Raw genomic sequence first — 26,240 nt, 5'->3', positions numbered from 1 at the left:
TAACCAATCATTGTTGACCCTTTCTCTTATTGAGTGACCATCTAAATGTGAGATTGTCTCAATGTCACACGAATGTCCATCAAAGATTGACCATTAATCCTAATCTTTTATTATTATTTTATCCTTTATTACCCACAGTCTATTGGCAATTACTTAACCACACAATTATTATTATTATATACTAACTATTAATTTAATTTAATTGTTGCTCTGTGGTTACATTTTCTGTTTCTCAGTCAATTACATTACTACCATTATTTTATTAGCACTTTGATGTTGATACAATACCGATGGTGATTTTCAATTGGAAGATGAAATTGATTGCTGACAATTTTGGCATGAGTGTGATAGAGAAGGAGGAAAATGTTGTAATGATAAGTGCAAGGAAATTGAAGAGAAAATAGAAAATATCATAGAAGATGAAAATTCTGATAATATATTGCAACAGGTAATCGAATGTGATTAAGTCAATTGGAGATGAAATTTTGTCAGTCAAAGTTTAAGATTCCATTTGAGTTGAGATTGGGTGAGTATCGATGAGTTTCATGAGGTGAATGAGGAAAATCAGAGTTACATGGTAGAGATTTTTTTTTCTGGTTCTATTCTAAAGTTCAATGGAACTCATAGAGATACAGAGAGATCCAACTGAGAGTAACTGTTTATCATGATGATTGTGATGAGGAAAGGGAAGAGAATTTACTTTATTGTCATGTTTTTGTTTTCGATTTTTCTTCTCTTCTTTTTGAATGTCAGAGAAAATGAATGAAACTAATAACCATGTAAACGAAACTAATATTTTGTCTCTACTCAACATGAGCTATCGAACACAAGAAAAAAGGTAAACAATTTCGCCTTCGGGTTGATTTTTTATTCTGTTTCAATGTAAAAGAGCCAAAAAATGATCTTTGATCTCTTTGGAAGATCAAAAACCCGAACCTATAATCGAGATAATTATTCCACTATAATCAACATATTCAGTTGTTATTACATGAGAATCGCTCAAATGTGACCGAACCTTTGAATCTTTGCATCTTCAGGTATCGAATTAATTTCAACTCAAATCGATATGAAAAAAGAGGATCAATTACTTTTCGATGCCCAAGCTCATTAGCATCTTTTGTACTTTCCTCATCTCTCTCATCATCCTCATCCTCATCTTCATCCATCGATTGAGTTAATAAGTAAGAAAAATTAAATTACTATTTGGAAGCTAACGAAGAACCTGTTTAATGATAATGATGAAGATGAAATCATAATTAGCTCATCTTCCTATAAACAAAGAAAACCAGAGAATCAAGATGATAATGATGATGAAGAAAGAGGAAAATTTTCTTTCTTTTTTCTCTTTCTTTTTGATTCTCTTTTTCTTCTTCTTCTATCATTTGCTTAGAATATTAAGACAAGAAGGAGATGGAAAATGTTTCCAATGTTAAATCAATTCTTTCATCTCAAACTCGCTACTCTCTTCTCATCATAATCTTAATTTAATCTTAATTACACTGAATTATCTTCCAATTATCTAACTTTTCTCTCTTTCTATTCACCTTCTCGTATAATTTAATTCTTCATTTCGACCAAAGTCTCTCTCATTCTTGTCCTTTCTTCCACCCAACTGACCCTCTCCCCGCCTCACAAAATTTTCTTAGCTCAAAACTTAGAAGCTAAAAGAAAATAATTGACCATAATTATGAAATAACGAATCAGTTATCTATTCAAATTAATCTGATTTACCATAATGTTTACTCACTGATGATAAAACATTCAATAAATCAAATGATTCATGAAAACCTCATGCATATCGCAGATTAGGATATTCATCATGAGCCAATTGAAAGTAAACGAGTGAAGCATAACAAAGATGGTAGAGTCAAGAGAAGACACAATTGAATAACTTAATGTTCACCTGAATTATTATCGGTGAAATCACATGGAAATAGACAAATGCTAGAGAGGGAAAGTACTTGAATGGTGAATCAGGTACAGTTTCAGGCACTCAGAATGTTGAATGATTTGGTATAGAGTAAACAAACTAATCGATTAGCTTGATTGCAGAACCAGAAACACATGAAATCATTTTGGGTTTTGGGTTCAGATTTGGCTATTAACTGAATTTCACTCATTTGAAGTGTTTATTTGATTATCAATTGATTTTTGATGATTTAATTTACAAATTTTCAATCTTAGTTGTAAAGTAAAAGAGAAAAATAGAGAAATATTAATATTCTTACCATTTTAATCTTGTAGATCATATGATGGATTAAGATGATGATGAGGATGCAAAAAGAGATGCTGGAAGTTGATGATGGTTTTGTTATCCGTTTTGCACAAAAATTATCACTTATTTCGTATTAGAGAGAAAGAAGAAAATGGAGAGTGAATGAATTAAGAGAATTTTTCTTCTCTCGCTCACTTTTCTCTCTCTCTTTCGCTCTCTCTATCCCTCTAATTTTTTTCTCTCTCTCTCTCTCTTATTCTTTCATTTTCTCTTTCTCTCTTCTCTCTTTCTAATTTTCTCTCTCTTTTCTCTCTGGTTTCGTTCTTTTTACTCTTTCACTTTTACTTACCATGGAGGTGACTCAGTAAACTGGATTCACCCGATGCTCTCAGAACTTTTATCTATCATGAATCTTCTCTCTCTCTCTCTCTCTCTCTCTCTCTCTCTCTCATTTTCTATAATTTTCTCTTTCCAACCAAACCGAAAAAAGAAAAACTTTTAAATAGATGGAAGCTCCATCTTTTTTCTAATTTTAAAGTTAAAACAAATGAAGCTAATCAAAAGCTCAATTGAAATAATTAAACCATAATGAATGATCATTACTGTCAACAATCATGATCAATTTTTATATGAATATTTTTTCAAAATCTTATTTAAATGAAGGGAAATTAGTCCAATGAATCAAATCGAAAGTAAATCAAGTTTAATTGCATTTGTGCCAAATACAAATGAGTGAATGTCAATGTCGTCGGTCAAGAACCTAATCCGATGTTAATTAGTTGATATTTAAAGTCTAGATAACAATCAAAATCTATTGGAAATACAAGTTCGATAACCGGATATTTTTTTATTGATATTTTTTGGTGATTTTATCAATTTCTTGGTTGAATTTGCAAAATTTGAAATATTCATTGACATTGAAAGTTAATCGTTTGAGCGATGATAATTTGTTTGTGTGTCTTTTTAAGTTGATTATCAACACACTTATAGTTTGGTTGACAGTTTTTCTAATAAACAATTAACCTGCTTAGGAAGTTATTATCTATTAGATTGCTAATTGTTTATCTATATTTGTCAGCTTTAAGTGCCACAAATATCGTTATTGTTTATTTAAATTCAACCGATATTTCATCACTCCATCATGAGCTTATTCTCGTGACAACTTCTCCTATTCAGTCAGATGAAAAGGTTGCCCCAGGTGATCAGATAATCTCAAGATTAAAGCATAAGTTAGATTTGACTTCTAGGACATTTACAGGTAAAAAAGTGAACTAAACTTGCATTGATATTGGATTTTAACAATCACGATGAAATAAACAAATAGGTAATTTCATTGTTGAAGTGAACATGTTGACATTTCAATCAATCAAATGAGAAAGAAAAACAAATAGTTTCCATGCACCAGGAAGTTCAAACTCCAATAAAGGAGATAAGCCTGAAAATTTAAGAGAAAACCACTCGAAATATTATAAACATGATATTCACTGATCACCATGAGTTCTGCTATATATAGTTTCTTTAATTTATGTAGCACAATCAAGTTTGATCTCCTATCGAGATACAAATTAGCTCAATAAAGTTCAATCCATGAAATGGATCTTCAACATTGAGATTTCACTGAATAAAATCACCTTGAGTTTGAGAGAATCGGAATTTCCACTCATTCAGTATCAATTAACTTGAAATTTGATATAAAACTGCGCTCAAAATATTAGATTCAGTGAGTAAAACACAATTAACGATAATTAGAATCATTTTTCTCTTCAAATAAGAATAACCAGTAAATAGAGATCGACAGAAGTACTTGGACATTGAAGCGATTTTTCATTCTAAACAAATAATTTCTACCAATTAAAAGCAGTTTTATATTCGCTCGATAGAACTCAGAATAATGAAAAAGTCGCCGAAGTTTACAATTAGAGCGATGTTAATACGAGCACATCGAAATATTTTTCCAACGATTCTGAACCAAAATGAGTGTTTTTTTACCGATTATAAATTCATTTTCAATTCTAATCTACAATACAAACTTTCTCTTGCTTTTCTACCAATTGGCCGGTCTTCAGGGCAAAATGGATTGAATTATGTTTAACACGGCAAAACTTTAATTCTAACTCAGAAAATCTTTTTTTGTTTCTTTGAGAACACGAAATGAATCTGAATTGGGATTACTTTTATCATCTCCTAAGGGATTAGTCTTTTTATCTTTCTTTGAAAATATTAATTTTTTCTTAAAGGTATATGAATTCATTCTGATTTGACTGTATTAATACCACCATGAAGAATATTATTCAGAGCGATATTGGATAAATGCATAGAAGGAGAAAATTGAGTTGAACATTTGATGAAAAAAAAAGAGTTTGAAAAACTTTATTTTGCTCCAATTAATTAGTAGCAGACTGAATGGTTTGTAGAAAGCACAATTAATTGATTCAATTGTGATGAAACAATGAAATGAGAGGTTATTAAATGACAAAGGTAAAAAAAGAGAGCAACTAATCAAGAGGAATAAGGTCAAGGGTGGTTATATTATTAGGATCATTTACAGTTAATGGGAATCATCATCATCTTAGACGAGAGAGTAAGAGAGTGAGAGAGACTTGGGTGACTCTCTGAGAGCCTTTTTTATGGTGATCATCATAATAAAGAGCTAAACTATTTCAAGGTACCTTTTCATTGCTCTTTTTACCACCTCCTCTCTCATCTTTACCATTATAACACTTTGTTTATCTTCTCAGTCTCTTTCTTTGTCTTCCATTGTAATGAGACTACCTGAAGAACTACAAAGATATTAGCATTATCGTCATTACTATTATCATGATCTTTTCACGTTTCATCACATTTAAAGGTGAAAACGATGAAAAAAACATACACACAGGCTGAATAATAAAAAAACGGATCAGAAAGATTGAAACGAAATTCAGATTTGTATTTGAATCTTTATGATCAATGATCATTATTATTGAAGATGCAAAGTATTAAAAAACTTAGATATTTGGACTTATTCATATATTAATATATGAATTAACTTTAATATCTACTAATTGTCTGATTAACAAGTGAATACAATTTACATGGTAAACCATATCAAAGTAAATAGTAATCATAAGGTGATAATGATGATAATAATACTTTACTTTAATGTCTTTGTTAATAGTTACATAAATGGTTATTATCATTGTTATTATTAACTTAATCATTATTATTACAAGTTTACTATTGAATTGATGTCATTAAAAATGTGAGACAGTTTGTTAACTGTTGAGTTTCAATATAAAATTAACACGTTATTTTATTTGTGTTAATCCAATTTGTGTCACTTGATTGTCAAGTAAATAACATTTAATCAATTATAAAGCAAGAGCAAACATTTAATCAAAGGTATGATTAAACCAATTGTCCAGCGGATTATATGAAAGATTAATGGATTAATAAAATAAAATATGAGTTATCTGAGTGAGAATTGAAATGATTAACTGAATTAACATTCAATTTCTTAAAGGTAACTTGATGTAAATCATTGGATTGATTGAATGGATCATAGTTAGTATGTTGATTGATTGATTTCATGAAGATTCATTGATTGATCATAAATGATGACCTGAGGTTTTGTTTTGTTTTTATCTCAGTTGTAATCATCATTTTCACCATGAAGATGATACATGAATGGGAAAGAGTTAAAAGGTAAACATTATACATTTTATGATGATGATTTGGTGATGATATTGATCATCATTGTGATCATCATCATATTAGGATAACCAATTGATTCCAAATGATCATTGGTAAGTATCCAAATGTATAGATGTTGCTTGGTTTTGATCCTATAGAATTTGTTTTATAGGTTCACAAGTAAAATGTTACTCAAGTTGTTGGATGTTGGTGATGAGGATGAAGATGAGGATGAGGATGAAAATAAAAAAAAAAGGTAGAATAGGATTGGTATGTAAGTTTAGATAAAAAGTTTCATGGAGGGAAGAGGAGATGAAGAAAAATATTGACTGACAAGATGAAAAACTGTGAGAGATGAGGAAAGAAGATGAAGTGGAAAAGATGTAAAACTTTTGATACAGAAGAGGAAAAAAAGATGAGGATGGAGAATGAAAGAGAAAAAGAGAGAGAGAGAGAGAGAGCGAAGGAGAATGAGAATGAGAATGAAAATTAGGGAGAGAAGGAGAATTGAGTGAGTAAGTTGATGAATTAATGAGGCGAAGATGTAAAGATCAACAATGGACAAACTTATGGAGGAAAAGAGATGGAGGAAGATGTAGAGAGAGAGAAAAAAAAAGAAAAAGAAAGAGCAAAAAGAGAGAGAAAGAAGTGTGGATAAATCGCTTGAAATGCATTACTTTTTGGCCTTGATGATAAAAAGTAAATTGAAGAAAAAAAGATGATGATGATAAAAGAAGAGAATGAAAGAAGAGAGAATGAGGGAGGGGAAAAGAAATAGTTTTTGTAAGAAAAGTCAAGTAATAAATATTGAAGGATTAGCTGTAAAAGTAAAGCGTAATCCAAATGCTGTTACAAAATCTTATTGAACAAACTTAAGCATCAGCAGAGAGAGAGAGAGAGCAGAGTTGAAGATGAAGTCGAAATAAGTTCCAGCTTCAGTTTCAGCTTCATCATTGAACCAATGTAATCCAACCTGCGCTCTAACAGAAGCCAATCCTTTCCAAGGCTGATGTACTTTACTCGCTCTCTCTCTCTCTCTCTCTCTCTCATCTTCCTCTGGTATAACTTACAAGGGTTCTCGAGCATTACTGTTATCATCATAATTGCAAATAGTAAATTATCAAAGAGCAATATAAAAATATGAAAAAAACATACATCGAGGGAGGAGGGTAGAGATTGAGAGAGATGAGAATAAAAATTATTGCACAAATTATTATCGCATCAGAACTATCAGTTACATGTAACAGAGGAAAATAAAAAAGATCTATGGAGAGAGAAGATGAACCAAAAATGAAAATGGATGAAAAGATGAGATGGGAAAAGATGATAGGGTGAAATGAGATAAAGCAGACTCAATGAAGATAAATATGATATTCGAGTCATTCGAGAATCGATGAAAAGTGGGAGAGGAAGAAAATCAGTTGATGAATACTGTGGGTGAGCCAAAGAAATTATTTGAATAGAGAGAGAGAGAGAGAGAGAGAGAGAGAGAGAGAGAGCAAATGAAGAAGCAAAAAATATAATGAAGAAAATGAGAAGAGGAGGAAAAGTGGAGAATGTCGAATGCAGAGAGATAAAGTTAATTTCGTAAATTCTGTTTACACAGGAACATTTATCTTATCCAACATTGTATTAAATTCTTAGCATCAACAGAATCTCTAATTCTCATAAAAATTATGATAACATTATTATATTTTTATTACACAGAGAGAGAAATAGGTTTGTTATTGCTTCGTTTTCCCATGTTGACACAAAGTCCCTCTTATAGATTTACCCACCTCCTCCTCTCCTCCCACTTCTCCTCCTTTTTATCTTCCACTCTCTCTCTCTCGTTCCCTAGTTCTCTCTCATTATCTCAACTATTATCTTAATTTAATCCGATACATTTAATTCAATTTCCATTGAGATGCTGCTAGTTAATATTATCAATTTAATTCATCTCACAATTATCTCCATTTGATTCTATGTAACATTAGAAGATTAATGATTTCAAGAGCTTTTTTTTACTTTTTTTTCTAATTTAATTTAATTCTAATTTAAATAAAAGCCTTTCGATCCTCATAGCAATATGATATTGTGTTGATTCATTAACGTAAATCATTCAACTTGACTTGCAATTAAAATACAACAAACAAAAAAGTTTCACTTTAATTTGTACGTTAAATTAGGTTACCTGTACTTCACTCATTGGATAAGTTTGAATTATTTTTTTACAGGTAAATGGAAAAAAAGAAACTGGTTTTCTGGGTATCATTTTTTTCTTGGTTTACCTTTTCCTCTCTCTCTCACTGTGTTACCAGAAAATGTTAATGTTATGTAATAAATATCATCAGGTAACAGACAAGAAAACAAGGTAAGTTTCCTATTGAATTACGAGTGGAAATGCTTGTTCATGTTTAGAAATTTGTTTCTTCGGATAAATTAACAATTAAGCAACAGAATTTAATTAACTTTGTTACAATAAGAGTACAGTTGATAAATTACAATAATTTGATTAGTAACATAAATTTATTTCGGTAGGTAAGTTTGAGTAACATTTTCGCCTTGGATATAATAATAATATAAGAAATTAATCTTACCTTGATGGTCATTAAATCAATGGTGAAGATGATGGTGGTGATGGTGATCATGAGGATGATTTAGATGAAAATGAAGATGAAGATGATGATGATATTGATTTGATTACCACAAGAGAGACACAGACACAAGGGGACACACAATGAAACGCACTTTGATTCGGATCAACAATCAGTTGATATGATTAGTTGATTAATTTTCATTTATGATCAAGTTTTTTTGATCACTTTCAGTTTGTTGATTTGAAGGTTTTTCTGCTTGAAGGTTAAGCTTTGGTGTTGCAGTTGGTTAATGTTGTGATTGGTTGAAAGCCTTTGCCTTGGATCCTCTTCCAGCCTCCATTGGCAAAGGTCATTTCGGTTCTCTCACTCTCTCTCTCTCTTTCTCTCTTGTCTTTACACCTTTTACCTGTTACTCGACCTTCTGTTGTTTATTTCCTCCTCTGTAAGTTTACTCATCTCATGGATGGTCGAAGGCTCCTCTGGTTCCTCGATACAAGCTCGACACACCATCCCCACCAGATCCCAGCATTGAGAGCAATAGAATACTGAACATCTTGGACATTGATACGAACCTTCATCTTGAGCTGTTTCACATATCGAACAATATCTTTTGACCAATTTCTTGAACCAGCCATATTTAACAGTTCGATTGATTAAATTTTTCAACAAAGGTGAATCTCTCATGTGAGTATTCATAGTGATCAATTGTCGAATCTTTTTCAATTGATAAACTGTGTAAGCTTTTCTTTTCCTGAGGCGATCGTTGTAGAGATAAATTATTCTCTGTTTTTCTCGTTGAGGGTGAAAATAAGCACAAATAAAACATCGAAGACGAAGTAGATAAGCTTGAGTTAGAATAATCATAAGAATACCAAAGGCCACGAAAGCCATTGTAGTGTAAACCGAATTGTCGATAGGAACCGGTTGCGGAAGACAAGCCTCATTGGTTAGAACTTTATCAACGGTATAGTTTAAATTCGCTGTTGGAAGAAAATCAGTTAAAATCGAACTGAACCAACCCTTTTGTTCGATATCGAATTTGAACGCATGATATCCTCGAATTGTTTTCTTCATCTCGAAAAATCCATTCACAGTGTTCATAATTTCGAAAAAAGTTTCTGCGAAAAATCCCAAAAGAATGGTACCAATAACAATTGGAATGAACAATAGAAACCCAACAGTTCGAGCTCTACTCTCCTGATAATCGAGTTTGAATGATGTTGGAACTATCAGATCGGTTTGTTCGAGCCTTCGAAGTGGTAACAAATAAGTTCGTCCAGCTTCGGCTCGGCGTTTATCAATAGCCCGAAAATAGCCCGTCATGAACCTATTGTCAAAGTAAATGTGCCTCATGTAACCATTGTGATAAGCATTCGAGTAATAAAGACTGACCGCAAAAAGAATAGCTAATAAACGATTCAAAAGTGCTAATAAGATCTTGACCATATGGAAACTTGTTAATAATGTAGAATTTAACTTTGCATAGACATCTAATGCTTTCGTGATATTTGTCTGGACAGAATCAACTGAATATCTTACATCAGTAAGACGCATATCACTGTAAAGCCTATTGACGGAGGTATTCACCGTTTCAAGTCCTACGCCGACTTGCTTTGGAGTGTATTTCTGGCCAGCACAAAGTGTAGCCTTCTTACTTTCTTTCTCATGTTGGTCACCACAAAAGGTTTCATGGTCCAAGAAATAACAGAAGGCTTTAACGATAAGGTTAGGTACATTCCAGAAACAATTGTCAAGTATTTGTTGCGCTTTCTGTTGACACCTAATTAGCGATTTGGACACCATGGCTTCGCAAGAAAGTTCGAAGAACCCGGCCAGTTTGGCTCGATATTTGGTCTTCGAAGGATCCTTCGATGGTGCAGAATTATCTATCTTATTTTGCTCAATTATGGCCGTTCGATTTTCTATGGGAGAGAAATTTAAGATTAGCAAAGTGAAAATTTTCACAATCGGACATGAAACTGTTTCTTTTGTAAATTGCTACGGTAAAACGGGAGAGTTGAGTTTTCTCCAGTTACCTTGACCCTTGAGGCTAAAAATGTTACCCCTTTTTCTTAACTGGACAAGAGATAAGAGAAGAGAAAAGGGAGAAGGTTGGTTTGGAAAAGGTGAAAAGTCAAAAAAAGGAGGAAAAATAAACAATAAACAAAAAGGTAAATGTGCCTTGGAGTCAAAGGAAACGGAAAATTTATCTCTCAGGTCAATATTATACCGTTTTCACCCTAAATTGCAAAGTTTAGAAGCCCCTTAGGAGATGGTGATCCGTTATGGTCCCTTGAATGATAAGGTCAATATCTAACGGACATGGGACTCAACCAATTTACCAAGACCACCTTGATAGAAACACACACTAAAAGTGCTCTATGCTCATCTATTTCTCATCATTATCATCACCGTGATCATCATGATGATGGTCATCTTAAGCTCTTCAACTTGTCTTCCTGTAAACTATCAAATCTAAATTCAAATCAACAATCAATAACTTTCCTGTCTCTTTACAAGAAAAAGGAAAACAAAAATGTAGAAATTGTTTCACTCATGGAAACTGAATGCAAATAATTTCCCAAAAGCTTTTTAACTTTCATATTCTCAGAAAATTTGATCGTAAAAAAAAAGTTACAGAGACAAGAAAATGAATACAAGACCATTGATAGTAAGAAAAGTGAAGGCGAGAAAAAGAGGAAAAGTCGTAAAAATTTAAATTTAGAATTGACATGAAACCAGAAAACAAATAGATCGTTTTAAAAGCTTTGCTTGTAAAAATCTTATGTAACTTTGTAGCTTAAGAGGCTTAAAGTTGTCAAGAGAAAAGTTTTTATGTGTTTGCGAAAGTTTTTCCATTGGAAATCAATGGAAAAGAAATAAAAAGTTAACTAATTTCACTCTCTTTCTCTTAGTTGAGAGTTGAATCCACTTTCAGTTAATCATGTAATTCATGTAAACAAATAATTAGTTAGTTAAATTGTCAGAATGATCGAGTGAGAAGATCGAGTTGTTATGGTGAAGTAGTAAAATCAATCCAATGTAAAAGGAAACAAAACCTTTTACATTTTTATTATTATTAACTGACGACTAGAACACTAATAACAATTAGTTAATTTGTAATAGTTAGTTGGTTGTAACAGTTAGAATGAAATTAAATCCATTAGCCATAAAAAAAAAGTAAAACTATCAACTAACAAATAAACTATTGGAAAAAAACCTCAAATGAGAAACAATCAAAGAAAAATTAATGAAAGAAAACAATAGAAAACTAAATATCGTTAATCGTTATTTGATTGAGAGACAAGTTAATTCACTGATTGGTGTAAATGCCAAATAATAACGGTTAATCAACGATAATTGAAATCATTTACAAAGGGCTAAAGTGAGGAAGTGAAAAACCAATAACAATAACGATAATGTTGCTTCCAGTTTCATGGTAAAATTTTCAGATGAAAAAAAGTCTACCTATAAGAAGATGATGAGGATGATGAGGATGATGAGGATGATGGTGGTGGCAGTGATGATGATCTGCTTCTGGTGAGTCAGTGATGGTCAGGGCATTGGACACACATCGAGACACAGGGGATTTCGAAGTTTGAATTTAGTGGCAACAAATATGATGGATATTAATTAGATAGAATTGGTTAGATTCTTACTTTTTGTTATGGCGTCGCCTTTTTCGATCTCTTCCAACATGGCTTTCTTATTATCTGCATCTACTTTCATAAGTTCTTCTTCCATTTGGCCGAGGAAATTTGGCTCATTTCCGATTTCCTTTGATCCTTCGAGCATTCCCTTGAAAAAGCCAATATACGGCTCGAAGACGAGTCGAAATTTCTGTTCGGTTGCATTCTTATGGAACATAATTGTACAAGCAAACACTCGAGATGCTTCATAAGTATTTTTGAGTAGATTCGAGGTTGGATATTGAATAGCACCGTTGAAAAATAATAGATATAAATAAGATCGACCAACTTGACCTGCAAGAGTTGGTCCGATTAAACAAGTAATTGCACGAAATTGTCTCGATAAACAATAAGATAGAGTGTAAAGTAAAATTACTATTGGAAACAAAGTTCCTTCAACTTCTTCAGGCAAACTCAACCGTTTGATAAATGAAATATAGAATAGGTAACCCGCTAATAGGCCAAAAGGGAAACATAATATCCGTCGGTGACCCTTGTACTTTCTACCTTTCGGGTCTAAGATCAAATCGTAAAGATAAACTTTCAAGTTGAACATGATGATTGTTGATCAATAAACTTAATCGATTGGATATTGATTTGCTTTGCTTTGCTTCAGTTAACTAGTTGATGTTTACAATTACTAATTGGGATTCTAATTGGAATAATTTAAATTGTCACAATAATGGTTAAGTTAATTGCGAGCAAAATATTAACCAAGTTGACAAAAAAACGAAAAGTTAACGCCATCTCTTAGTTGGAAATCTAATCATTGATTTTAAATTTTCTTCATTATTTTCAATTGTTCAATTGTTTAACTGTTTGTTTACTACCATTAAGAAATTAATTAACTGTGGCATCATAAACAGTTGAGATAATTAAGTGAATTTAATTGTCTTTGAAACAATCAGATGTGAACATTGACATTTGAATTGATTCAAAGTAATTGAATTTTCATTTCAAAGGTTAATTGTCACTTGATCAGTTTTCAATTGATTCTGAATCTTTTGTATTTCAAGTGTTGAGGTTTTCATGAATTGTTTTTGTATCGAAATCATTAGAGGTGATTAGTTGATTGTTAATCGTGTTTTTTAATTGGTGTTTAAAAAGCAATTTAAATTAACGAACCAGTGAAATTTATTGTGCTCAATGTGCTGCCATCGATTGGTTAACATTTGAATCAATTTTTTTTCATCAAATTCAAGGTAACAATTAGTGAGGCGATTGATTGTCATTGATAATTAATTTAATCATCAACTAAAATCATCTGATAAATGTTTGATTTTTTTATTCACAAACAATGTGAATTTACACGAGATGAATGTAAATTACACCCAAATGAATGAAATTAACATTTATCATAGAAAAGATGGAAAAATATCAATCCAACATATTTTAATTACACTTTTCTTTAATGACCATCACTAATTGTTGTAACTTGTTGACCTTATTGATACTTTTACGAGGTTAAAACTATAACTTTTTTTATTGGTTTTTAAAGGTTTACCCATAAATAGGTAATAAAAGAAGAAGTAACAATCAAATAAGGTTACCTAAGGTGCTCTTAGGTGGTGACCACCGATTAAGTTAACTAGCCTAAGGGCTTTTAATGTGAGAGACTAAGGCTTGAGATGGATAATTATGAGAGATCCAAATTCAATGAGGCTAATTGTTTAAATCATATAATCAAATACACAAAATTGATCGAAGAAAGAGAGAGAGAGAAAGAAAGAAAAGAAAAAATCTCATTTGTATTCTAACAATTAAATCAAATCAGCTATTCGAAAGTTATTTTGTACAAACAAAACAAGAGATCAACTTGAAGTCAATGGTTCGATTAGTTAAGAAAAGGAAATAATTAGTTTTTCTTATGAATTAAAGAAAAAGAGTAAAAATATCGAGAGAAATACTAATGATATCCAATAGATGGCGACACTTGTATTAGAACTTGAAACAAATTCGATGGCGTAACCTAAAAGTGAACCCGAATTGATGGTTTTCATCTTGAATTTTTATAGGTTCATTTAAAGTTAATATAGAGAAACTTTTTCCTTTTCCTCCTTATCTTTGCAGTTTTTGTTCAATTTAAGTTAATTGAAATAATCAACTTAACTGAAGCAAAGCAAAAGCAACTCTCATAAATTGAGGTTATCCTTGAGTTCAAATCCTCTGAAGATTATCATTCCAACCCCACACACACATACACACACAAATTACACATGATGAGTAATATATCGTAAGAGGGAGGGCTAAAAAAAGAGCCTCTGATAATCTGTAAATTCAGCAAAAGTTCATTGATGTTGCAACTAACTAACTATAGATTAAGTTGATTACTTGAAACAATTCATTCATTTTCATGGTGATAGTTTTTTTAGCATCGATTATAATTACTTTTTGTTTTTTCCTTTATTATTCATTGATGTTGGAGGTGGATTAAGATGAGAGAGAAAGTGAAAGAGAGAGAGAGAGAGCAGAGATTAAGATTACATTGAATTGAAAAAAGTGTCATTTGAATTTGAAATTATCGAGTTTATTGTTGGCGTTGGTTTTAGGTATTTTTTTTATCATGAAAGGGAAGGGATTTGTAATTAAAGTGCCATTTAATTGGATTAATTAGTTATCTAGATTAAAGGGTAAGCACACAAATAATTTATATTATATTTATAATCGTAATGATTAGAAAGTGATCAAAATTGTCTGCTGGATGTTCAAGGGTGGAAGTGAGAGTTAATTAATGACAAGGATGATTTTTAATGATCATTGGAATAGTTAATTGGGTAGAATTGATTTAAGACAGTTTACCTTGAAATATTTCATTCTCACACTCTTTCTATATCTAATATCGATATCATTTCTCAATTATCATCATAATCATCATCAGAGGAAGATAATCAAGGTGAATGTCCAATATCTTGAACATTATTCGTTCCTTCAGGTGATTGAATTGTGAGTATAAGAAAAAAAAACTTTCTTTTTGTTAGAAAACAAAATAGAGGAAAAAAAGTTCATCAGGATGATGAGAATCATGAAAATCTATTGATAGTTGAGAGAAACAAAAGGATAGAGAGAGAGAGAGAGAGAGAGAGAGAGAGAGAGAGAGAGAGAGAGAGAGAGAGAGGAAATAAAAAGGAAACGGAAACAAAATTTTGGTTCAAAGTTAATTAAATTAAGTAAATTAAATTAGATAAAAACTTTTCACAGAGCAAAAATGATAATAGTTATGAAGATTGAAAATGATGGGATTGGATGAGTTATGAAGATTCATTGTTTTCTTATGGCTAATTTTCACTTATCATGACAATTAGTTGATTGTTAATTGTGTGTGTTGATGATAATCATGATAAAAAGGGTATTGGGTTCAGGGAGAAAGGGAAATGCATACATTGAGTGGATGATAATGATGATGGAAAGAAGACAAAAGTAAGAGAACTGTGAGAGAAGATGAAATAATATCTTTTTAATTTGTGACTATTAATCTAATGATGATGATTGTAATTAATTATAAATGATGAGCTGATAAGCATTAATAATACTATTAGTTGATCAATATGATAGTTGATATACTTCAATTGAGAGAGGGAGAGAGAGAAATAGTTAAATAAATTGACTTCAATTGTTGAATTCAGATCGATATCTGAAAATTAGCACTAACTTTTATCTGATTTTCGAAAACGAAAAAAATAAAAGTTCTGAATTCGAATTCGAAATTGATAATGTTGAATAAAAAGTATATAAAGTTACGTTACAGTTGGAGTTCACATCATGACTTTCATTTGAATTTCCTATTTGTTGATGGTCATTTCGATGATGAAGATGATTGAGTATGTTGGTGTTTTTGTTTTCTCTTCTGAAGATTTGATGATGAGCTTCATGATTGATTCACGTTTTAACGGGTCCATTTGAATGTCCAGTTGCTGAACCTCGGTGATTATGGGAAGAAGATGAATGATTGGTTGAATTGTTGTTTGATGAATTGGTATTGGAAGATGATCGAGTTGATTTCTCTTGCTCATTAAGCTCCTTAATTGCTTGTAGCTCTTTTTTCAATTTCATTCGTCGATTTTGAAACCATATTTTAATCTGACGCTCTGTTAGACACAAAGCATGAGCCAATTCAATTCGACGACGTCGAGTTAGATAATGACTTGTATGAAATTCTTTTTCTAATTCAAGAGTCTGATAGCGTGTATAGGTCTGTCGACCTCTACGACGCAGTCCATTGCCACCGGGAAAACATGTCATGCCGACAGTAGAATTGAAAGGAAAATCGTAGAGAAGCAAAGAAAAAAAGTTCACACAAAGGAAAAAGAAGAGAGAGAGAAAAGGGAAACAGAAATAATATCAGATTAGGCAAATGTCTAATTCGATTAGTTGGATGAACATGAATGAAATTCATCTTTGATCAACACTGGAAAAGAGATGATGACCAAATGATGGACATAACTGAATGAGAAAATGTATTAGTTTGGGATAAAAGAGAACGAAGAAAATATTGAATAACAATCAATTAACTAATGACCAGAAAAGATGAACCATTTTGTTAGGTAAGAAGAGCGACAATATTGGCCTTCGTTAACTTGGGTGAACTATTTGGACACTTTCATCAGTAATCGCCTTAAGCTATTCCAAGTCTCTGGTCGACATTTAAAAGGTTAAAACTAAAACGTTTTATTGGCTTTGAAAAGGTCAACCTTAAAATAGGCAATAAAAGTAAAAGGTAAAGTATGTAACGGTCACAGAGAGTTAAGGTTACATAAGGTGCTCTTAGGTGATGACCACCTTTGTGTTGCTTTTAGTTGCAAAAGATTTAACAGCCTCAGGGCAGAAACAGGGTAAAAGGTAAAAACTGCAGGTTGAAATTGACACAAATGAAAGCATAGCTAATGAATAGAAAATATTGTGTCACAGTATCTTTTTGTTATGGTCACTCTAATATCGAATGACCATTAGAATGATCCAATTAACTAAAGAGAAAGAGAAAAGTTTTGCATCATCATCTCACTCTAATTCTCTATCATAAAAGTAAAGGTAGAAAAAAAATTCAGAAGTTACTGGACATGAGTCTATTCTCATGGTTAAATATGATGACCATAAACGATGAGAGATCAATGAGATGGAGATGGAGAGAGAGAGAGAGAATCATCATCTGCACTCATAGGAAGACAAAATGGCTTCCATCCTTTTCCCCTCTTCTTTTTAGAACATAATTCTTTTCTATATAGGCTGTTATATAACCAGAGAGAAAAATTCTCCATTTTCTTCATCTTCGCCATCTTCCCTTTTCCCTTTCTTCCACATCCTTCTCAGCATCTCTTCTTCATCTTCTTCTTCTTTGTGATTATCCAACATTTTGTGGTTGCCTAAACTCTAACAGTCGTAAAAACTTCAGGTCATCTTTGCTTCTTAACTACTAGTAGTCTTTCTGCCTTATATGCCAATGTCAATTCGAACATCGTAAAAATCGTTTTCCGTTTCACCATCTTCATCTCATCTCTTCATCATTCTCATAATTTCTTACTTTTTTTTTCTTCTAATAAATTTCATAATCAATCTAAAAGAAACTGTTTCCTTTCCGATGATTTTTACCGAGAAATTCCCATAAGCTACTTGAATGGTAATCATAATCATCATCGTAACAATTATCATCATCATTATCATTAACATGAGAAACCATTTGAATGACAAATGTCTTCAGGATGTTGTCTTGAGTAAAAATAATGTTTAGATAATAAAAAATTGTCATTTTATTGATTTTCTCGCTTTGTTTTTATTTCTTTCACTCAGTCAAACTTATCCGATTCCAATCAAAGTCTCAATCAACTCTTTAAACATTTTATTATTATTATTACATACGAATCAATTGTTATCATCTTCATTTTATTACTCAATGTGTTACTTTATGTGTCTCATTCAAGAATCTCATTCAATATCTTTATTACAATCTCTGAGTATCATCATTATCATCATTGTATTAATATTATCATCAACAATTAACAATCCATTCAGGATTGACTTTAGCTTGAAACACAATCGTACATATGAAATAAGCACAATCATCATCTTAACGGTTTAAATATCATTATTATTAATCAATTGAATATTTGCTTCTAATTATTTTCTCAATAATTATAATTATTTTAATAATTTATTGAGAAAATTATGTTGCTTACATGGTCATTAGCTGATACTTTTTGCTTCTAATTTAAAACTCACGTAAACCGAACTAATTATCTAATAAATTATAAGAGCATATTAATTATGATTAAGAGAAACGTAAATGATTAAGTTAAATTGTATTCTCATTGTGTAAATTGTTGTTCTTAACTAAAAACTGGACCTTGAATTATTCAAATTAGATGGGTAATAAATTAGAGTAACAAAGGTAACCATTTCTCTTGATTCATATCATCATCTTCAGAGTCACGTATTATCAGCTTATTGTAAGACGATGATGAAGATGATGAGGATGATGAGGATGAAGATGAAGATGGTTAAAAGTTAGTAATTTAGTTTGGAGTCAATTTAATTGCGATTAAATTGCAATTGATTTGAGTTTTAATTGAGCTAACACTTTATTGTTACCTCGATAGTTTCAAGTATTGGCTACAAGTTATTCATTTGATAAGATTAAGTTTTTGAGTTAATCAATTAGCGACTAATAAAATATTAGTATCCAGTTTTTGTTTAACTATCATTCAATTAACAGTTGATTAATTTTTAAATAATTAGTTTCTTTTTTGATTGTTGCAGATCTCATGTTACTGTTGATTGTTGGTCTACACTGTTAGTAGGTAAAGTTAATAATTACCTGTGAAAATAAATTTCACAGTTGAAATAATCAACTCACAAATGAACACTATAAGTTAAATACTATAATTAGTAGATTGTTATTAACCATAGAGCCTTGAGTTTAGTACTTAGATGATAAACATTTTCATAAAGATTAGATTGTTTCATAATTAGAGTTAATCAGATTTTAAGTTGGTCGTTCATTGAATTGTAACCTGAATTAGACTATTGTTGAATCAAGAGCAGAGTGAAACTGATTATCAAGGATCGTGATTCGGATTGTGATTGGATTATATTGTTCAAGTTAAATGCTTACCACTGATCGGAGTCATCCAAGGATAAAAATTTGGAGGAGGTGGATTGACATCCGATCCTGAGACCGCTGCAGTAGCAGCGGCGGTCGCTGCTGCAGTGGCCGCTGCTGAAGCTGCCGAACTGTCCACATAACTATTGTTGTTGTTGTTATTGTGATGATGGTGGTGAGAGTGAGAGTGAGGGTGAGGAAGAGAATGTGAATGCGAATGAGGATGATGAGGATCACTTAAAGACGATGGTAATGAGGAAGATACACCCGAAAATCTGTAGGTAACTGAGTGAGGATCGTGTCCAGTTTGATAGAAACTATGGTCGAAATTAGTGTTCATCATTTTGAATCGATTCAATTTACTAATTGCAAAAGATCACTTGGTAACTTGTAACTAATTCACAAACATTACAATCAATTGGAATCACAACTAATCAACATCCGATGATAATTATGCTTATTGATGATGATGATGGCGATGGAGATGGTGATCAGAAAAGATGGAAACTTTTACTTTTACTTTTACTTTAAATCACAATTCACAATTCACACTCACTACTGATTCTGATGATCAAGTTGATGATGTCGATCATGTCGGTGTTGTAATCATCATCAAGTTTATAGGATTTTGTTCATCATTTTGATAAACTTTATTTTCAATTTCATCTCTCACTCACTCGCTCACTCGCTCACTTTTCCCATTCATTTATCTCCCTTACATAATAATGATAATAACCATTATCATAATCATAACACTGATGCTAATGTCGATGGTTAATAATAATAATAGCGCCTCTTCCTGATTCGACTCCAAAGGTTCACTCAACAGTAACTGGAAGAGCGACAATGAGGGTGAGGCCCAAACAAATGTAACAGCCAATGAGAAGCAAGAAGATCATTTTTTTAAATGAGCGACTGGTTCTCATCTTATGCGTCGGTCTTTTCTCATCTTTAATCAATAATCAAATCGGCCTGAGAAACTTTTCATTCATCACAAGAACATTCGTTCACTTTGTCTACTCATCATAGTCGAGTGAGAACAATAGTGATAAAGTTGCTTGTTCTTTTACTTTTCGAATTTTAAAAAAGTTCCATTTCTAGTCGAAAGAAGGATTATTCACCCTCGAGTTCAACACTTTCGTCTCTTTATTGGTTTTCCTCGAAGTTTCAATAGACAAGTGACTTGGTGCGATAAACATAATCGATTATTATTATTAGCCTGATCAAACCCACCGAATCCACCGAATCCATCAAATCATCGACTTTTCTCCGAGTCCAATCACTGCCTGTATTTACCAAAGGATTAAGAGATAAGGTGATCGATGTTGGAACCAACCTCATCTGGAAATGTGAAGCATTTGGAATTCCCCAAGTTAAATATAATTGGTACAAAAATGGAGTTGAACTTCGAGGCAACACCATCCCTCAAGAAGACTCGCAAAGAATTAAGATTGAAGATAATGTTCTAACCATCGAAGCTGCTAACCCTGACAGAGACAATGGAATGTATCAATGTCGTGCTTACAATGAACTCGGTAACAACTTCAGTTCTGCTCAATTGAAAGTATCTGGTATCAAGCCAACATTTAGACGTCACCCACTCAAGGATATGTACGCTGCTCTTGGCTCCAAGTTTTCAATCACTTGTTCACCTGAAGCTCTACCAGCTCCATCTTTCCAATGGCTACTAAATGATTCACCATTGCGATCAAACTCCGAATTACTGACAATCAATCAAGTTCGTAAAGAGGATGAAGGTTGGTACATTTGTGTTGCCAGAAACAAATATGGTCGAGATCAAAGCAAAGGATATCTAACTGTCTTAGTGATGGGCGATATTATCGATATCGATATTTTGGGTGTCGATTTTTATCGATACAAGAAAAAAAATATCCATTAATAATTCTATTTCTTTTCATCATATGTGAGTCTTTAAGATTTTTTATCGATTTTTTAAAACTTTTCTTTTTCTCTTACTTCTTTCTCTGTCTTTTTCTCTTTCGCTAAATATCGATCATATAGATATTTAAAATCGGAGTATCGATATCGTTCGATGATATTTTTTTCAAATATCGCCCATCTCTAAACTGTCTTCGATAGCCAAACATTTGCTGAATATCCAAGACCCAAACTCGTTGCCATAGTAAATGACACCATTCAAATGCCTTGTGATGCCAATTCTGATTCCAAGCTGGACATTTCTTTCATTTGGCTCCATAATGGTATCAAAGTCGATCAGTACAACTCATGGAAATTCACAGTCGACAATAAACCGGGTTATCTCAAGATTCGAGGAATTACTTTCGCCGAGTCTGGTAACTACACTTGTTTGATTCGCTCAGCGGTTGACACTATTGCTCATTCAAAAGAATTGATTGTTGATGGTCCACCAAACCCTCCAGGCAGTGTTTTAGCCGATGTTATAAATGCCACTTCTGCCTCCATCCATTTGAATCCAATGATTGGAGTGACGGTGCTTCTAATGGAAGACAAATACTCTCTTCCTCTTCTTACTCTACTTCCCCCCAGAATCTATAATTTTGCTTGTTGAGTTCACCAGTGAGAGTGAAACATGCCTCATCTGAAAACCAGATTTTATCGGCTGATAGGGTCTATATTACGTCTATGGAAGTTTGACCGATACTCAATTGTGATATTTCAAGGTCGTAAAGGTTATTCAATTGGATGAAAAAAAGAAAACAAAGAAAAAGAAGAGAGAGAGAGAGAGATCAAAATTGCAGGCCAAGGTCACGGTTACGGCGATCAAAGTGACTTTTATATTTTAAAACAACTTTTTCGTGTCCTAAGGCCTTTTCGAGTCCGTTGAATATCCCCTCAGTTATTGTATAAAAAGGGAATCCTCATCAATGGACGATTGATGAGGATTTTGAGCTTCTGGATGAATTAAACGTTGAAAGATGAAAAGTTTTTCATCCCAATCAATCAGGTTATTTCCATCTCACCAGAATAAATCAACCAGAAATTTTCTCTGGTTAACATTAATACTGGCGATATCAACAACTACTTGAGCCATTTGTAGAAAAAAAATTAAATTTTTGAGAAGAGGAAGTGAAGAGTTAATGAAGAAGAAGAAGAGTTGATGTTGTTGAAGAAGAAAAAGAAGAAGAGTTGAAGAAAAAAATAAGGTAATAAAGACTTTTCGAAAACTAGAAATTTTTAGTTTTCGAAAAGTTCTTCAAATGACCTTCAAGTGCGTTCTTTCATGAATAACCTTGACCTTGAAATATGACAACTGAGTATCGGTCAAACTTCCGTAGACGAAATATGGACCCTATCGGTCAAGTGATTTTGGAGTAATCGTGAAAAGAAAACTAACAAGTTAGCTGAATTGCCCTGTATATCATACACACCTTCAGTGAAAGTGTGGCAGTGGAATTTTCTATTACAGCATGGTCCATTGATGCCTGGATGGTGTCCATGATTGGATCTCTCTAAGAACATCATTCCAATTGCATGGAATATTATTCGGATTATTTTAATTATTTACATATCCGAAAGAACTTGTCTTTGGTTTTCGTTCAGAAAAGTTTGACCTTAAGACATTGAAGATCTGAAGACAAGAAAAAAATATATGAGAAAGTAAAAGAGAGAGATAGAAAGAAAACAAAGAGATTCAATGTCAAGGAAAGGTCAATAGAAGGTAGCAAAAGTAAAAATTTAAAGTCACTAAAATACAAATAAAATGGCTTATTGTATTAGAATTTTGGTGTTTTTTCGGCGGTGTTTTAGCCGATATAATAAATGCTACTTCTGCTTCCATCCATTGGAGTGGTGGTGCTTCTAATGAAAGACAAATACTCTCTTATAAGATTGAGGGTCGAACTAATCAAAATTCTTCATGGATTGTATTAGCTGATCACATTTTGTCTACTGGAGTAAATCGCGAAAACTTCAGGAGTTCAACTTCAATGTTCGAGCTAATAATCTCTCTCCATGGAGCATCTTTGAGTTCAGAGTATCTGCTTACAATGATCTTGGATCTAGTCTACCTTCCGATGTCAGTCCACTTTACAGAATAAATGCCTCTTCTGATTCTGTCCATCATCGTACTTGACTTAATCGACAGCAATAAGAATGATGTCATCGTTGCTTTATGTCCAAACACTGAATACTTTGTATCGGCTCGAACAACAATGAAGCAAATTTTACTGTTTTATGAAACTTTTTTCCTTTACAACCTTTTGAGAGAAAAGATTATTAATTTTATGATTGCATTGACAACCAAAAAGCGAATATAATTCTCATCCTTACACTGGCCTTTCATCGGCATCCTACATGGCTAATAGACCAAAATTCACTGGATCTTACAAAAGACCTTCTTTAAGATCATTAAGTAATATAAGCCATGATTCGGGTGGAGTCGGGGGATCAAACTCTTCAAAGCCAACATATTCAGTATTCACCAGATTAACCGGCCTAAAAGGTGATCTGACTGTTTTCAATCCATCCACCACCGTGACACCACCGACAACAACACTGACAACATCCTCGTCCTATTCAACGTTACCCTCCAATTCCACCTTCACCACTTCATCTACGCCATTTAACAACAGTGCCTCTCAAACCTTGAAGTCAAGTGCCTCTATTAGTGCATTAAATCAAACAGGTAATTAACAAATGTCAATATTATGTGAAAAAGTATTTTACCTGGTAGGAAGATGAGATCTCTTTCTCTCTATTTGTTCAATCGGCCTCAAGTAATTCTTGATTTTCATCTCCTTTTTCATGGAAATTTATTAGGTGCCAATCAGCAACTAAACGAAACAACGACACATTCTAGCTTCTCGAAACCCCCTGTAGTTGTAAGGATAGAGAAACACCAAGTTCTTAAACCTCATGAAACTCTGGAAGCTGAATTGCCACCACCACCATCGATGGCCGGTTTATATACTGAAGTTTTGACTAAAACAACTTTCACCGAAACAACAACCACCCGAGTTACCAACAATATCCTCAAGGATTCAACCGGTTCCATTGTAACAGAATCAACTGTAGCAACGGAAACTCGGTCAGGATGAGGGAATTTAAATCTTGTTCATAGTTATTTAATTCACCAAATCACTTAATCTAATCAAATTTCATTTTCGTTTGGTGTTAAATTTGTAGTCAAATTATCAATCTATTTACCTTAATTGTTTATCATCTTTTCCCTCGGAATTTAGGTTATAGCAATTAATTAGAAGCTATTATCCCTTGAGAATGCTGTGATTTCATCTCACAAGATAGTTTAATATCACAACAAATTGAATTAATTTAATCAAAATAAGTGACTTATGACTGTTATATAATTATGTGTTAAGCTCTGAACATTTTAAATAAGATAACTAAACTAATAGATTGAAGGTTGAGAATAGGTTACAATTAAATAATCTTCAAGCAATTAAGTTAATTATTTGATAATATCCAAGACGACCGAGCTGCCATCTAGAGGGGTAGAAATTTACAAAATGAAACTTGAGGTTAATATTATTACTTAATCAATGTTAATTTTTTAATCCAATCTGGATAATTAAAAGTGATTAATATTTGAGTAATTTGATAGAAATGCGAATAGAGATACAATTTACAAACATCATTCATTTCAAAATATACTGAATGATGTAAATGATTTTAACTGAGGTGATGAAAGGTATTCAGACTATTATGATTAAGGATTATGACTTGAGACAAGAATGATGAGATTTAATCGAGATTCAGCTCCATTCAATATAGAGAAAAGATTATCAAACTGGAAGAAGGACCTAAATTCATGGAAAGTTTTTTTAATGAGGTAACTATTATACAGGAAACATTGGATCATCTGTGTTCTCAAATAGAGGAGATGAAAAAGTTTTCTGCTGCCATTGCCTCGCCTTTAAATGAAAGTGGTGATGAAGATTTGGAGGCTCTTATGTCATCGATTAAAAAATCAGCGACCAAAATTAAAAATAAGCTTAAGGATATAGAAAATTCAATGATTTCCATGGAGGGTGTCGATAAATCATCTGCACTTTATCGGATTAGATTTACCCAACATTCAGCTTTATCCAAACGCTTTGCTGATATCATGCATCAATACAATAACGCACAGATTGAATATAGAGAAAAGTGTAAACAAGTTATCAAGGCGCAATTAGAAGTTACCGGAAACAGTACCACCGATGAAGGATTGGAAGAATTGTTGGAAAGTAAAGATCCAGAAATTTTCACCCAACGTATTTTAGCCGATTCGAAAGCAGCCAAGCAAACATTGGCTGACATAACCGCTCGTCATGCAGATATAATCAAACTGGAGAAAAGCATCAAAGAGCTTCATGATCTTTTCCTGGACATGGCGGTGCTGGTTGATTCTCAGGGAGATATGGTCGACCGGATTGAACACCAAGTCGTTGAAACCAAAAATTATGTAGCCAAAGCCAATGAAGAAACAGCTAAAGCAGTGATCTACCACAAAAAGGCTCGTCGTAAAAAGACTGTCATCTACTTATGTTTAATTATTATCCTCATAGTAATTATAACCACAATTACATTATCTCTACTAAATTAAATGAACACTAATTCGGAGTTCACATGTAAATACAATTGTCTGTGAGATGTTTTCATATCTAATTGAAAGCCGCCTACTACTAACATCATCAATCTATTTTATTTCTGATCCATATTTTATATAATCATCATCATTTATAATCAAAAAGAGATAATTTATAATTTTTAGGGTAGAATAAAAAAGTAAAACAAAACAATCAGAGAAAAGATGAAATCATCAAGATAATCATTCTCAATTCTATTCACACAAAACTAAACACCCGAACTTCAAATTATTGAGACTATGTTCAATTCTACTATTTATTTTACCGATGGAAATTTTAATTATAATCACAAATCGAAATAAAATTTAATTACGAAATGTGAATGAGACAAAATAAAGATTAATGATCAAGACAGAAAATCAAATTGTTATCAAGACTTTTTTTACTGGAAGAGTTAATTTGATA

The 26,240-nt window shown here is 32.4% G+C and overlaps 5 protein-coding genes across 5 annotated transcripts in view; 2 read left to right on the top strand and 3 right to left on the bottom strand.

Annotated features, from left to right (window-relative positions):
• LOC128396341 (homeotic protein antennapedia-like) overlaps positions 1–2,564 on the bottom strand; it is a 35,230-nt gene extending 32,666 nt beyond the window's left edge. The window contains 1 exon segment of the mRNA XM_053356915.1: positions 2,229–2,564. The gene's annotated coding sequence lies outside the window, so the exon portion shown is untranslated.
• A 6,304-nt stretch (positions 2,565–8,868) lies between these two features.
• LOC128396256 (protein sneaky-like) lies at positions 8,869–12,711 on the bottom strand. The gene is made up of 2 exons (XM_053356812.1): positions 12,126–12,711; positions 8,869–10,388 (listed from the first exon to the last, which is right to left on the bottom strand). The coding sequence occupies exons 1-2, from the start codon at positions 12,709–12,711 to the stop codon at positions 8,869–8,871; spliced, it is 2,106 nt and encodes a 701-aa protein (XP_053212787.1).
• Positions 12,712–16,031: 3,320 nt separating this feature from the next.
• Positions 16,032–16,394, bottom strand: LOC128396254 (homeobox protein abdominal-A homolog). Its single transcript, XM_053356811.1, has one exon. The coding sequence runs from the start codon at positions 16,392–16,394 to the stop codon at positions 16,032–16,034; it is 363 nt and encodes a 120-aa protein (XP_053212786.1).
• Positions 16,395–22,001: 5,607 nt separating this feature from the next.
• Positions 22,002–24,812, top strand: LOC128396358 (uncharacterized). The gene is made up of 2 exons (XM_053356932.1): positions 22,002–23,872; positions 24,007–24,812. The coding sequence occupies exons 1-2, from the start codon at positions 23,542–23,544 to the stop codon at positions 24,282–24,284; spliced, it is 609 nt and encodes a 202-aa protein (XP_053212907.1). The 5' UTR covers positions 22,002–23,541; the 3' UTR covers positions 24,285–24,812.
• A 143-nt stretch (positions 24,813–24,955) lies between these two features.
• Positions 24,956–25,827, top strand: LOC128396362 (syntaxin-1A-like; the record flags this gene model as incomplete). The annotated part of the gene is made up of 1 exon (XM_053356936.1): positions 24,956–25,827. A coding segment is annotated over one exon (837 nt), but the record flags the coding sequence as incomplete, so codon positions are not given.
• Between the last annotated feature and the right edge of the window lie 413 nt (positions 25,828–26,240).

The sequence above is a fragment of the Panonychus citri genome, unplaced genomic scaffold (assembly GCF_014898815.1).
Source record: "Panonychus citri isolate SS breed McGregor unplaced genomic scaffold, ASM1489881v1 Contig00143, whole genome shotgun sequence".
Lineage (NCBI taxonomy): Eukaryota > Metazoa > Arthropoda > Arachnida > Trombidiformes > Tetranychidae > Panonychus > Panonychus citri.
The sequence above is the reverse complement of the archived record's forward strand: the minus strand, read 5'-3'. Positions and strand labels throughout refer to the sequence as shown.

Excerpts from the sequence above, each read along its gene's own strand:
- LOC128396254 (XM_053356811.1), bottom strand. The coding sequence starts at position 16,394 with ATGACATGTTTTCCCGGTGGCAATGGACTGCGTCGTAGAGGTCGACAG.
- LOC128396358 (XM_053356932.1), top strand. The coding sequence starts at position 23,542 with ATGGCTAATAGACCAAAATTCACTGGATCTTACAAAAGACCTTCTTTA. Across the intron at positions 23,873-24,006 it reads TAGTGCATTAAATCAAACAG|GTGCCAATCAGCAACTAAAC; the intron begins GTAATTAACAAA and ends GAAATTTATTAG.
- LOC128396256 (XM_053356812.1), bottom strand. The coding sequence starts at position 12,711 with ATGTTCAACTTGAAAGTTTATCTTTACGATTTGATCTTAGACCCGAAA. Across the intron at positions 10,389-12,125 it reads AGGCGACGCCATAACAAAAA|AAAATCGAACGGCCATAATT; the intron begins GTAAGAATCTAA and ends TCTCTCCCATAG.